The sequence below is a fragment of the Myotis davidii genome, unplaced genomic scaffold (genome assembly GCF_000327345.1).
Source record: "Myotis davidii unplaced genomic scaffold, ASM32734v1 scaffold875, whole genome shotgun sequence".
Lineage (NCBI taxonomy): Eukaryota > Metazoa > Chordata > Mammalia > Chiroptera > Vespertilionidae > Myotis > Myotis davidii.
Window position 1 is genome coordinate 751884 of NW_006286244.1, and position 15203 is coordinate 767086.

Consider the following 15203-nt stretch of genomic DNA (forward strand, 5'->3'; position numbering starts at 1 on the left):
ACATGCCCGGGTTGCGGGCTCAATCCCCGATGTGAGGCATGCCAGAGGCAGCCAATCAATGATTCTCTCTCATCATTGATGTTTCTCTCTCCCTTTCCCGCTCCCTTCCTCTCTGAAATCAATAAAGAACATATTTTTTAAAATAAAATAAAACATTTTTTAAAAAGAACTATTCATTTGATAAACACTTTTCAAGCAATGTGCCAAGTACTCTGTCCCCAGTGCTGGGCATACAGTGGGGGAAAGATGGAGTTCTTGCCTTCAGATCCTCATAGTCAAAGGAACTCGTCAACGTAAATAAAGAGACAAGAAGATCACCAGAAGGAAGAGCTGGGAGGCCGTGCCAAGGAAGTGACCTCTGAACTGAGATGCGAATGAGGAGCCAGTCTTATTAAAGGAGAACTGATCCAGGCCAACAGACCTGCGAAGACAAAGGCCAGGAGGCTGAGAAGAACCCGACAGGCTGGTAGGACACAGAAAAGGCCACTGAGACACAACTGTGGCAAGAGCCTCTTAAACCTTCACCTGCAGCTGGGCGCTGTGGACAGAGTTCAGAGGGTCCCTGGTTTGGATGTGAAATTTAATTTCACCAAGAAGTTAGCATTTCCATCCTTTGTGAATATAGGCAACACATCGCAGAACTAGTAACAATGGCGGTGACTTTGTCATCAACAGAAATCAGATATTTCCGTGTCACATTACAACTGTCACACAGGTCTTGAAATACTGTACATGCTCATGCTGTAAATTTCTGGCAATTATTAGATTTGACACTGGGTATTGTTATATAACGCATTAGTAAACAAGTATAAACTACCATGTCATAAATTGGCATTTTTAAAATACCTTGGTAATATTGTTTCATCACAGTTAGCTTTCTTTGTCATCTTTTGTACTTTGTGCGTGAAAAACACTCAACAAGAGGACTCATGGGAGTGGCCAGTCTCCCGATGGACCCATGACCTGAGAAGAGATTATGAACGTCTATCCACAGCAGAGGACACTGAAGAGTGCTAACAACTGAACGCAACTTCTGGTGCCTGTTTGGATCCTATTTCCAACAAATGAACTACAACAGACACTTTTCCGAAAAATCAAAGACACTGGACAATGAACAGAGTATTAGATGATACCAAAATGGGATTATCTGTGCTGTCCTGTGCAATAACCTCTGTGGCTGGGTTAAAAAAGGCCAGGATTTTTAGAAAAGCCAAGTGTGTCGGCACAGAACACCAGTGTCTGGTTTTGCTGTACAATACGTCGGGGGAAAGGCAGATGAAGAGTGGTTTAAAAAAAATGACAGAATCTGAGTGATGGACAGACAGAAAATCACACTAATTATAATTCTCTCATTATGTTTATGTCTGAAATTTTTCAAATTTAAGAAAAGGGGGGGGGGGAGGCATTCAGTAGTTGCTGTGCAGAAAGCAGCCCCTCAGAGAAAAGTCCATTCCAGGAGGGCTGCCTGCTGTGGAACAGATGGGAGAAAGACGCCCCCTTCCAGGCGGATGAGGTCCTCGACTAGGTCACCTGACCTAAAAGGTTCACCAGGGAGTCTCCTCTTTCCCATCCTCACGTCAGGGAAGACAGTGGCATCATTAAAACCTGCTCTGGTGTTACTCACATCTTGCTGAGTATGCGTTCCCTAAATAACAGCACTCATTGCAAAGGGAAAAGAAACTATTTCTCATTATTCAGCCGTCTGGGCCTAAAAAATTAGTCTTTGATCAAACTAGCACACCCTGGCATTAGAAGTAGCAGCAGTTTAGGAGAAATGCTAAGTTATAGTCTTAAGGAAGCCTGTGCAAGCAGTGACCATGGGGAGAGGCTGCGTAGCCTTGCACCAGGTCTGTCTGTATTGAAGAGATAAGTACCAAGCCATCTTACTCCAATGCCACTCAACAACTGAAGGATATAACGTAACATAGGCTCACCTTGCAACCGTATCATTATAACGTGATTTCCCAGGTAGCTTTTTTACAGAGAACACGTATGTGCTAGACAGAGGATGAGCTCAATGGCTCTGGCAATTATACTTCTCACGGGCATTTAGCCCTTCAAACGCTCCTCTCTCACGCGTGAGCAAGAGCCACAGCCTCCTGCCCCGTGCTCACAGCAGCAGGGCCGCGTGCTCTGACCTGCTCCGTACAGAGGGTGCTGAGGACTCACAGGCACCGAGAAGCAGGCAGTACGACTATGCTCTGGTCCTCAGGGAGCTACAGGAGGGCCCAATACAAGATATAAACGTAATGCTGCCTGTATGCCACACAGAGCATGTTCACGTCACATCTACCGTCCTATGATCTTTATGCTGGTGTCTGGAGCTTTAGAAAAAAATTATACAAACTTTTTAAAATCACTAATGACTCTGAAAGTTTAAAAATAAATCAAATGTATATCACATGCCTCCCCCAAATTGATATCTATTAATTTATTAGAAGGTATTAGATCAATTATATCTATTATGTTTAATCCAGATAAAGAAAAAAAATGTTCCCCAAATCAATTTAATGATAAAGTTTTTAATATTTTTCTATTAAAGCAACTCTTATAGGGAGAAATACATCTGATAATATATAGCCACAGTTTTTGGTAAATTATAATGTACCCACAAATTTATTATCAGAATGATTGGTTATTATAATATAGCTCTATCTATGTTAAAACTCAACAATTCCTAAGGACACTATGAAGTATTTTGTACAGCATTTTAGGATAAATGATAATGTAATTATATTAGAAGCTGAATTTTAAGGTTTTCTAATAAAGAAAACTAAAAGGCTTCTACATAATAGAAGGCTAAAGACCTGATTAATTTTAATTCTCAAGTTTAGTATATTAAAATATACATGAAATTCAATTCCAGAATGTTTCTGACAACACATACATGACAAAAAGACATTGTAAGAAAATTGAAGCTTCTATTTAAAAATACCAAATTTAGAGAAGTCAGAAATTAGACTGATAGCGTCCAAAATTCATTCAGTTTGTAGATAAAAAATTGAATAAATTTGAGTTAAACTATAATATGTAAAATGTGTAATTGATTTAATATCAAAATAATTACGTATGAGATCTTATATACCACTGCAAAAACCTAAATGTAAAGATTTTTAATGACAACCTCAAAGTGAGACAATTATCTGAGTTCTATGGTTGCTATGACCTTTGTCTTCAATAAAAAAAAAAACTTTTAAAGCTTTAATTCCTAAACATTAGATATAAATATATCTTCAACTTGACAATAAAACAGCATTCTAAAATTTTAAATAAGAACTTAGTTTTATCCAGACCAGAAGCACTAAGAGTTTAAAAACAGATATTTTTAAAATAAAAGTGGGAACAGTCACTCACAGAGGAACATGAGAAGCAGCAAAGACAAGAAGAACAACACAAAAGAAACATCCATCAAGAAAAAGACCTGGAAAAAAACCAAAACTTAGAATTAAAGATCAAATGAGGTTTGGCACAGTGGGGAAAGGGGCAGGGATGAACTAACTAGACAATCCAATGAATAAGATAGAAACACTAAGACAGCTAGGAAAATAAAATCTGAATGCTGGATTTATATAAAAGATTGGAAATTCATTGAAGATTTAAACCAATCTATGAAGACCTAGGAATTGACACAGCAAACTAAACTCTGCCAAGAGCCAGCAGAGAAGTACCCAGGAAATGTCCAAACACCCAATTACAGTATGTTATTAAATATACTAGGCTTTCATATGAATGAATTCAAATAATTTATCAATAAGTAAAAGGAAATAGAATCCTTTTTCCCTCTAAGTAATATATATATGCCTCAGTGACCAGCCAGTCGGCCAGCCGGTAGCTATGACACATAATGACCACCAGCATATGCTCAACGCACAGGCATGGAAACATGGAACAGACTGATGAATCTCAGAAGGAAAGGAGGAGAGGGGAGGGTGGAAAGAGATGAACCAAAGATCTTATATGCATATTAGAGGCTCAGTGCATGAATTTGTGCACCAGTGAAGTCCCTCAGCCTGGCCTGCGGGGATCGAGCTGAAAGCAGCTCTCTGACATCCCCCTAAGATTCCCGGATTGTGAGAGGGTACAGTGCACCGGGCCTCTAGTGTAAAATAAGCCCTACAAGGCTTGGCTCAGAGGTTGAGCGTCGACCTATGAACCAGGAGGTCACACAGTTCAATTCCTGGTCAGGGCACATGCCCAGGTTGCGGACTTGATCCCCAGCGTGGGACATGCATGAGGGAACCAATCAATGATTCCCTCTCATCACTGATGTTTCTATCTCTCTCTCCCTCTCCCTTCCTCTCTGAAATCAATAAAAATATATTAAATATATATATATATATACACACACAATAAAATCATATCTGTGTTAAAAACATGGTGGATAGTTAGTCTATAAAGACACTGCGAAAGAGTTACAATTCAGAAGTGGTAAAACATGCTCAATACTGATAATAATTTTGTTAAAACTGAAGGGATTCAAGTTGTATTGATGAAGGTAAGTATAATTATAATAAGTTGTATTGATGAAGGTAAGTATAATTATAATTATAATATTTACATAAATTCTCATTTATGTAAATAAGGGTATAAACAATTCAATGGGGAACAGAAACTGAAGAATATTAAATGTTGTTTGTTTACATATGTATATATGCCATATGTGTATTTGCATGTATTTGTGTGTATTTAGCTCTGAGCTTCCTAGTAGCCAAGGGGAAAAATAAGACATAATCAGTGGTTTCTTTGTTTCCTTGGAGTGGGCCACTCTCAGTAAGAAAGCATTTATGTAATTAAGCTGTACTGCACTATGCTTTTGGAATGTCAAATTACCTGCACTGTGACTCCTGGTACCAAGAGTGTCTACCACAGTGGTGGCCTGGAAGAATTATGGATCTGACCGGGATGCTGGCCACCGCCTCAGGAGCGCCATGAGAGGTGCCAACCGCCCCCAGACTGGGCAGAACTCAGCAATAGCCTTTATGCACCTACCTACCCACTTCCCACCTCCCCCCTGGGTGACCCTGTCAGACAGAACTGGAAGCTTACCTCTCACTGGGACAGGCAAATGTGCAAATAATGTTTCTGAAAGATGGGAGGTTATTTAATGAAGAGCTAGGGAATCCTTTTATCATAATTCACAGTATCTCACTGCTGAGAGCTGAAGAACATTCTACAGTTACCCTACTTCTTCAAACAGAGGAAGAAGAATTGAACAAGAAAGGAAGTGGTTTCTTTGTTTCCTTGGAGTGGGCCACTCTCAGTAAGAAAAATAAAGATAATAAAACTATGAAGAAGTTCTTAAGTGTGATACTCTCCATGGAAAGTCAGGGCCACCTTATGCTGCTAGTGAGCCCGGCGGGAACAGTCTCGTGACTGTCTCCCATCCTCCACATCCCTGCCGCTTGGTCAGACAGAGAAGAAAATAAGGATGAAGAGATGTCAGAGAAACCAGAGCCTCTGCATCCCGGCGAACAGACGGGAGAGGCCTGGACAGTCACATACGGCTTCCAGGAGTCAGTACTAAGAGGACCTTCAAGGACAGGTTTTGCCTGACCACATCAACACTGTGCTGAAGGGTCAGAGATTTCTGGAAGGAAATCTCTACTCACTGGATAATAACGAGATCAGCAGCCTGAAGATTTCCTGGTTAAGAAGAATGAAGGACTGGCCTGGCCAGTGCTGCTCGTCGGTGATAAACAAGGGGAACTTGCAGACTCAGCCCGATGTGGTGCAATAGCGGAACACTCGCTGCATTTGACCCCTGAAACTCTGAGCTTATCTCTCTCTCGTTCTCTCTCTCTCTAGTCCTGCTAAGGTCCTTGCTGCTACCCAACTAACAAAGAAAGCTCTTCATCACCTCCTCTTACTCACTATATATCGAAAAACATAACCCAGTGGCATTTTCTTAGTCTAATGTGGCCCCTTTCAAGAAGGAATCCATGACAATGTATTCAAGTGTTCCTGTACTGAACAGTTTCTACTCTCAACCCACAACCCCTACGATGGTCACATGAACGGATCGAGTGCCACACTAGGTCTACCAGTGCTCTCACAGGAAGGTGGAAAGGCAAACGCAGACAGATCAGCTTGGACACAGTGCACACTCCTGATTCAACTATTAAAAACGATGAGATTCCTGTACCACAAAATCTGTTTAATCCAGTATTTCTTAAACATTATAGAACCCAAGTAACACACTTTGGGAAAAGGTTCCCAACTCAAAAAAGACCCTAACAACCTACAACACTCACGCCTTTGGCCTCTGGAGCCTTTACCAGGAAATGCATTTCACGGCCTAAGTCAAAATTAATTAGCAACCCAACTATTCAAAGTTGTAACTCACTGACTTCCCCATTTGCACAGAAGGTCAGTAATGAAATCCATTTCAGGGCATTTCGGATGAGACCAAAGTAAAAAGGACAATAACCATAAAAGACTCACTCTGACGGCGACCAAAGGAAAACAAAGTCAGTCCCACAATAATGGGACTGGGGAGTGGCCAGTAGGCAAGTTCTGTTCCCAAGGAAACGTCAATAATAATGAATTTTGATGTCTTTTGAGTGTAAGGGATTTCACTTGAAAGAGCGTAAGACACCATAGCAAGAAACTCCCCGTTGACCTTGCGACCCCTTTGTTGTCTTTAAATCCTCTCACCAGGTAGCACCCCACCTACTTGCAGTGAATCACAACAGGCTCACACACACTCAACTCAGTCAAAAAAGGTGACAAGGACACCTGGGAGTCAAACCCCCTGCATACACAGCTAGCAGCACAGCTGGTCAGCACAGACAAATGTCTGAAACAGGAAATACAGAGTGAAGGTTTCCTCAGCACCGGCTGCTCACGGAGAGCGGCGGGAGGGAAGCTCTGTGGTCAGAGAACTTACCGTCACGGACTTCAGAGTCATCCCGTGGTAGGTGCCCATCGTGTCAATTTTGAAGCCTTCCGTTTCTATAAAGAAAGAGGGTTTTCTATTAGACTTTATGTATTTCATGACCAATCACAAATCTAAAGTAATTATCCATAATATATCTTAACAGGTCAACAGTATAATGAAACCTTGAATCTACCGTAGACATAAAGTTAAATCACACACTTCTGAAGATAAAAATTTATAAGGGTATTAGTCTCAAAATATATTCAATACACACCCTTTGTGCAGAAGCTGGTTAAAACTATGTCTACAACTGTGTTCAAAACTCATATTGGCTGAAAGTATCAAAAATTTAGATTGAGCCCGCTAGCATGGCTCAGTGGTTGAGCATCAACCTATGAACCAGGAGGTCATGGTTCCATTCCTGGTCAGAGCACATGCCCAGGTTGCCAGCTCAATCCTCAGTAGGCGGTGTACAGGAGGCAGCCAATCATTGATTCTCTCTCATCATTGATGTTTCTCTCTTTCTCTCTCTCTCGAATCAATAAAAATATATTTTTTAAAAATTAGATTGAATAAAATACTTTATAATTTAACCCCCAAATTATTTACATCTAACACTCAATTACAGCACCACTAAAAGTACCTACTATCATAAGAAGTCCTTAACATATAGAAAAAGTCGTGTTCAAAGATGACAATGATTAGGTATGTACACTGTGGAAAAGCAATGCTGTAAACAGATTAGGGTCCCAGGGCAGGGTCTCAATATGCCTTTCCGTAAAGCGCCACATACTACACGTTACACACTGCAAGCCAAACAGTCGCTGTCACACCAGTGACTTCTGCAGTGTGGTGGCAGAGGCGAGATAAGCGAGGGTCAGAGTTGGTCTGTGGGCGGTAACCTGCCAACCCCTAGAGTGCACATAGTTCATTCCACAAGAAAAGCATCGCAGTGAATACGAGAACGGACCGTCTACACACTGTATTTAGTACATGCCTTTGTCCAGTAAAGGAAGTCAACACACAAAATTCACTGCATCAAGGTAACACATCCTTTAATGAAACTTAGAGGTTTCAGATTATGCAGAAAAAAATGACAAATGTTAAACTTCCAGGTGCTACTACCTCATTTTTTCATGTATCAAGTCAAGATAAACTTACTACCCACCTCACTAGGGTGGCACTGGCCCTACCAAGTTAGTCAGTACCCCACGTGGGCTTCCACAAAACACAACCTCAGACGCTGACAAATCCCCCCCTCCCAAGCGCTCATTGTACACATTCATAATCCGGGGAACATGACTGATGGAGAACCTCCCTCTAAAATCAACTTCTGAGAAGCAGCACCAGCCCTAATAGCCAATATAATACATATATCATGGCTAATTACATACCAGTCAGGGACTGCATGGACTTCATATTTCCTAGTTCAATCCCCACAGCAGCGGAGAGGCAGGCACGGCACTGCCACTGCTATGAGTACTGCCATGTCACAACGGGGGAAACCCAGACACAACGCCGTTAAAGTCACGTCCCAAAATTCACACACAAAGTGACTGTGACAGAAGCGGTCTGGGTCCAGAACCATGCACGGAAGCAGGGGAGGCAAACACAGTCTGTAAAAACCAGATGGTGTCTCTAGGCTGTGCAGACCACGCGAACCCCGTCACAACCCAATGCCGCTGCCACCGCACCCAGGGAGCCATGAGCAGCACAGAACGGGGAGCGTGGCCGCTGCAGATGGGGCCTGCCAACGGCGGCTCCCGCGTCAGGCCACCTGCCTCTCACGCGGAGCACAACCCAGGGAAAGAAAGGTAGAAACCAAGTCACTTGCCTTCTTTTCCTTTGAATCTTTCCTGGTCATATCTGTTGTAGGCAGCCGGGATAGGCTGTTTGGTGCGCAGTGTGGGGTCCTGCAAAAAATTAACCGTGATTTACATGTTAATAGTCTATTGTTACTTAATATTCATCATAAAAACCACAATAATATTGTTTTCTAAGCTTTTATTCTTACCATAGCCAACAAGACAAAAGTGGGGAGGAGACAAAATGAACCATCGATGCTTGTTTTCAAGATACTGTTTACCACCAGAAAACTGCCACCCTCCGGTTGTTCTGTTGTTCAGCAGATTTACGTATTAGCCTTTTATTATATTGCAGCGGTTCTCAACCTGAGGGTCGCGACCCCTTTGGTGGCGGTCGAACGACCCTGTCACAGGGGTCACCTAAGACCATCCTGCATATCAGATATTTACATTACAATTCATCACAGTAGCAACATGACAGTGATGAAGTAGCAATGAAAATAATTTTATGGTTGGGTCACAACATGAGGAACTGTACTGAAAGGGCCAGAAGGTTGAGAACCACTGTTACATAGGATTATGGACTTGGGCAATTTCAACCTATGTCTCAGTTTTCTCACCCATCAAATGGGAATAATATTTTTGCATCACAGGATTCTTGGGATGACTAAGTGACAAAAAAGCTGGTATATCTCTCAATAGCTGATTATGGAAATAAAATATTGCTATAAGTACATTTATTATATTGTAACGTTAAGCATTTATGTAATTAATAAAATATTATTATGGAACACTCATCAGCAGGATAAAAATGACCCCTGTGATATTCTAATGGAGGCCTCCTTCCAGGTAGGCACATGACTGTTTATTATTCATTGACCTATCAACCAATGTCAAAGCCCAACCAGGAAGAAATCAGATTATTTTGTTACGAGAGTCAACACAGGTATGTCTCCAGGCAAGAATTACTGCTCAAGTAACTTCTAATGGTGAGAAGGATTTTCACATCCTTTAGATGTGTTGAAGCTGCATAAGGTTTAGAAACTACTAACTGAAAACCTCTGATTACATGTCTTCAAAATTATAATCCTGGAAACCAAGCGTCATTTTCAATAAAACTACAGCGTAGGCAGTAAACCACTCTTACCACAGGTGCTGCATTGGGGGCCGGTCGCTGCTCGGGTGCACGCCCTTCTTCTCTGGCTTTCACAGACTGAAGAATGGCAAAAATATTCTTGGAAAAGTTCTAAAATAAAACGAGACAGATGTGTTGTCAAGAGAGGATTAATTCTGAATCAACTACTACAACAATCCCCTCATCCTCAGGGGACATGTTCCAAACTCCAGTGGATGCCTGAAACCGCAGAGTGTAAAAACCCTAACCATCTCTTCACCTCCGCCAGAACGTGCAGCGGCTTCCTCACTGGCAGGCACAGCTTCTCCGGGACTTTAAACAAAAACAACTTTACTGTTGAAAGCATTACACATGTCCCTCCCCCATTTTTTCGTAAATATAGCTTTATTGGTTCTTTTTTACTTTCCTAATTTTAATTATTTTTTTAAGCTCCAGTAATTTTTATATTTCTCAGTCCAAACCTATTCTTGGACTGTGTAACCATCCCTTACTCACAGTAAATGGCTTGACGTCACTCATTCCAGGGGATCCCTGGCTGAAACCTCAATGCTTTCTGGAGCAGCCCTTTGAAAAACTATCTTCCAAAATGCACAAAAAGTAAGGACAAGAAAGAGTGGCACTATTTAAAATTTTTGCAAGGTTCAATGTCTGGCTTAACAGAAGAGAGCTGCATTCCTATAGTTAACAGTTGTTTTATCTTGTTTGGTTTTGGTCTAAGTATATGAAAGAAAATCTGGCCTCCACGGACAACTGGAGAAGGAGTACTACAATAGCTTTTCAAGGGACTGCTTTTTCTCTGACATCACGCCAAACCATATAAAGATCTCATCACAGCCATCATCAGTGGCAAAGAAAACATGGCCGCCGCTAGCAGAGCGGCGCCAGTGCCTGTTCATGCCAAGAGGCCAGCAGTGCACCAGGTTCCCCATTCACACCGACAGTGCAAAGGTCAACACAGAGACAAATGCAAATGAAGTCGTAATCCAAACTTATTATCAAGTGATGAAAATCCATTCTCACTACTGTAAATATTACATAGTACTGTGTGAGAGACACAGAGTCTGGAAAAATCAGTCAAAATGTTAGTTATCAGCTATTTTTGTATGGCGGAAATAATCTCTTTTTGTCCCTTTTTCAGCAATGAACACATACCAATTTACACACGTTTAAAGTGTGTTTTAATGGCATTATAAAATCTGGTTGCTTTATGTGGCCTGAAATGACCATAAGAGTACATACTTACTACTTCCTATGGACTCTTCAACCTATCTTTTATTCCAAAAACTCAGAAAAAAAGATCTGTCTAAAATCTTAGGATCTTGTACGGCTATGAGTATCTAGAAAGTTTTTGAGTTTAGCAGGAAAAAACAGTATACAGAGAAAAAAAAAGTCAAAATAGTTCTTATTTTAAAAATGGTAAAACAGAAGCAAACCTACCTACCAAGCAATTCTTCAATTAACCTATTTTTCAAACTGTAACAGTGGCACCAACACTAAATTAAAACACTAAGTTTTCAAATGATGGTACAATCCTGCCACCTAGAGCTCAATAAAAATTGTTCATCTCAGTTATCTGAAAACGTAATGTTTGGTCTAGAAGGAAGGTGGGGCATATCACCTATGTTTCATTCCGTTACTGTAAGATTCAGATTTTCCAGCAGTTATAATAAATGTTGGTAGAACAATGCAAGTCACAATATTCAACTATGAGCCCCACCATAGGCAGTAAGAAGGAGTATTAAACAGATCATTTACTGTACACACACACAAGTGGAAGTTTACTCCCGTTGGATTATGGATTGCTTCTCCAAAATCCAAGGTCTGGGGAAGGAGTCCTAATCCTGAGTTCAAGTGCTCTGCACAAGTCAGAGCACAAGTCCTTCCTTCCCATTCTCTTTTCTAGCAGCTGTATTCCTGCTCCAATGGTGGAGGGAAAGTGAGGCCAGAACCCAACATGTGCAAATGAAACTCCTATGAAAGTCAGAAATCTCACACTTCTACAAACCTTCTTACCACTCAGGATTACTAACAACTGGGCATCAGTGGAGAACGAACATTTAGGAGAACACTGGGCGGTGGAGGAGGAACTGACAGCTGAAACCATGGAGCCCCTTAAGATACGGACACACCCAGCGTCTTCCAAAGTTTAAAGCACGCAGCAATGTGCTTCTGAAGTTTACACTTGTGCTATATGCACATGAATGCAGAGGTTTATGTACAGGGTGTTTTTAATGCATTATTTGTCATCGTGAACAGGAAAGAGGAAAAGAAGGGAGAAGAGAGGGAAGAAAATCCCACAATTCAGCAGCAAAAACAAAACAAACAAACAAAAAATAGCCAAAGAAAATAGCCCTTGCCAGTTTGGCTCCGTGGATACAGCATCTGTCTGAGGACTGAAGAGTCCCAGGTTCGATTCCAGTCAAGGGCACGTACCTGGGTTGCAGGCTCCCAGCCCCCGGTTGGGAGCATGTGGGAGGCAACCAATCGATGTCTCTCTCACACATCAGTGTTTCTCTCTGTCTCTCCCTCTCCCTTCCACTCTCTCCAAAAAGCAATAGATAAAATATCCTCAGGTGACGATTAAAAAACAAAATGACTCCATTAATAAGGAACAAATAAATATTGGTATATCCACAAGCCAGAATATAATATATAAAATACATGCAATAAATGTTCACTGACTCATTTTCCCAAGTTCTCTACTTTGTAGAGACAAAAATTAATAAACAACCAGAGAGCTTGAGATCAATATTCCCTGTTCACTGGGTTTACCCAAAAAGCTGGTCAACAGGAAAAGTGGACCCCTCCTGGGATTGACAAATGAGGGTAAATCAAGGAGACTTTCTCATCAGCTTCTTTGGTGGCCACCAACCCACCCCAGGGCAGACTACAATGACTAATACGCCACCTAGTAACCACCTTATCCTGATCCTTCAGAGGTAAGTGACCCTCCCAGAGTGAACCCGAACCGCTTTTATAAGCAACCACAGGTTCAATCTGCACTCAGAGCACTAACATGTCAAACCTCTCACCTTCCCCGTGCTCTGCAGGATGGTTGTCCGCGTCCTCCACACTCTCTCCCTGCTGACAATGTCCCGGGTCACATCTACCTCCGCGTCCACAAAACTCCTCTGTTTAAGGGCAGTTATGTCATCATCTAAGTCAGTCTTGATGGTAGATCTTTTCTTGGCCATAATTTTGGCTTTGATTGCCGCAATTTTTTCCACCGACATAGCTTCAGACAAAGACCTGAAAGCAATTCATTTTTAAAAATTTTCACAGCAAGGATCTCTTAAGCACATCAAAATACACTGGGTTACATTTGTAAGTTCACAGCAAAAATACTTTAAGTGGCAATAATTAAGGTTTTCTTCTTATCTATAAAAATGACATACTTCATATTTTATGATCACCTAAGATTTTATAGAGCCCCTGTAGATATATTACTAATATCTTAGAAGGGCCAATGCAACAGAAATCTTCACATTTTTTCATGTCTTCCCCACCCAAAACAGAACTCATTACTATGGGTGCTTTGTTTTCCTGATAATTCCATTTGTTTATGTCCCTCTACCTATGCAAAGTGTATACACACACACACACACACACACACACACACTTGGAAGGGACTGGGGGTGAAAAAATCATTCTGTAAAGAATTCAAAACTTAGGTTTTCCCTGAAATTTACTTCCAAGGTTTCAAACCTGTATGTCATTGTGTATAATATATTGTAACGGGGCTTTTATGTACCACATAAACATACATTCCTTCTCATGTCTGGAAGATGAAACCATATTTTGATGCTTCCTTTTCTTTACTTGATTTTCAAATAAGCAAAACAGTAAAGAGACTTTCAGAACCATAAAAAAAAGACAACACTGAGTGCAGATTTCATTAAGATAGCAATCTTAACCTTGGTGTCGTTTTCACACTGTAAAATGAGAGGAAGTTAAAAAGTGTTTGGGTACCTTAACAGTTGATACAGTAACTGGTTTATTTCTATTAGGGTGCAGGTGCTTTACAGCAGATGCTGAAGATGCTTCTAGTACTTGACTGTTTTCCATAATACTGTGCAACTTTCCCTAAAAACCTAAGGCATACCAGCATACCTTCAGCCAAATCAAATACTTTACCAAATTATAATGAAACGTGCATTAAACTGACTTTCCCATCCACTTACACACCCACCGCCTTCTTTCTGCTAAAGGAATTCTTACCTGATCTGCTCCGTCTGCACAATTCCTTCTTTGTGGCCCTCCAAGCGAGCAGCCAGCCTCTCCTTGTCAAGCCGCACACACTCTTCATCCTGGAAAGGCGCAGCTCAGTGAGTATTTTAAAGCTTCAATATTTAGAATGAAAAACACTACACGTAACTGTCCCTCACAGATACTTCTGCCTACCAAGTTCCAGGCATCCCTAGTCCTGTCAACGTCAAGGTTACTTTCACTTACATAAAGACAATAAAATAAATGTATGTTGGATCACGTAAGAGTAGAACTGACTAAACAGCAAAAACCTTCAGTTACCTTTTTCTATGATTAAGAGGTCTTCGCATGAGATATCAGTTACCTTTATTCAGAAAGATAGCATACAACAGATAAATTCCTATTCTTCGGGAAAGTTTGTAACTACATTCATAAAAACTTTCACCACAGTCAAAATCTCATTTTGGATCTAGAATTCTAGATTGTTTTCATCTGCTGCCACAGGTCCTGACTCCACCAGGACAGATCAAAACACTAGAAGTGAACCTTTAATGGCTTTCTGCCTGTTCCCAAACATTAGGAGTTGCCTACAAGGTGCCCTCGGGCCACTTCGTGTCTGAACTCAACCTTTTACCTAATTTGCATATTAGATTTTCAGGTAAAATTTCGTCTGAAAATGTTTGGTTACTTAAAAAACAAAACTGAGTAACTCCGACCTAATTTAATCTCCTCATTCAACAAATGAGAAACCTGAGGACCAGAGTCAGTGTCTATGGCCAATGGGATAGGAAACTGCATAAAAACCATCAATGCATTTGAGGTCTGAAACGATGCCATGCTCCAATTCAGCTCTAATATTAATCTTTCACGTGAAACTCCTAACACAGACATGCTGCTGACCTGAGTGCAAGGACAGTATTTTCGGAAACCAATAAACGTTTGCCATCTGTAACAAAGGCATAAACATACCACCACTCAAGTTCCACTGGAGCCTCCTTGCAGATTTTAAAAACAACTGCAGCCCAATTTTACTCAGACCAGAACCCACCTCAAGGTTTTTCTCTCCCAGAACAGTGCCTTGCAGGCTCTCAATCTATAGCCGCTACAGTGAAAACTGCATATGCAGTGTAGCTGTGTAGATATTAATTCTATAAATGCTCTGGAAGAAATTTTGTTATGC

General features: G+C 41.1%; 1 protein-coding gene and 1 pseudogene across 1 annotated transcript in view; one reads left to right on the forward strand and one right to left on the reverse strand.

Annotated features, from left to right (window-relative positions):
* Window positions 1–15203, reverse strand: part of CDC73 (cell division cycle 73) — a 61764-nt gene that overhangs the window by 38998 nt on the left and 7563 nt on the right. The window contains exons 6-10 of the mRNA XM_015559998.1: window positions 14036–14124; window positions 12850–13066; window positions 9830–9928; window positions 8712–8790; window positions 6887–6951 (exon numbers count right to left, since the gene is read on the reverse strand). Coding sequence (XP_015415484.1) covers window positions 6887–6951; window positions 8712–8790; window positions 9830–9928; window positions 12850–13066; window positions 14036–14124 — 549 coding nt within the window. The remainder of the gene's footprint in view (window positions 1–6886; window positions 6952–8711; window positions 8791–9829; window positions 9929–12849; window positions 13067–14035; window positions 14125–15203) is intronic.
* LOC102762707 lies at window positions 4817–6014 on the forward strand (annotated as a pseudogene).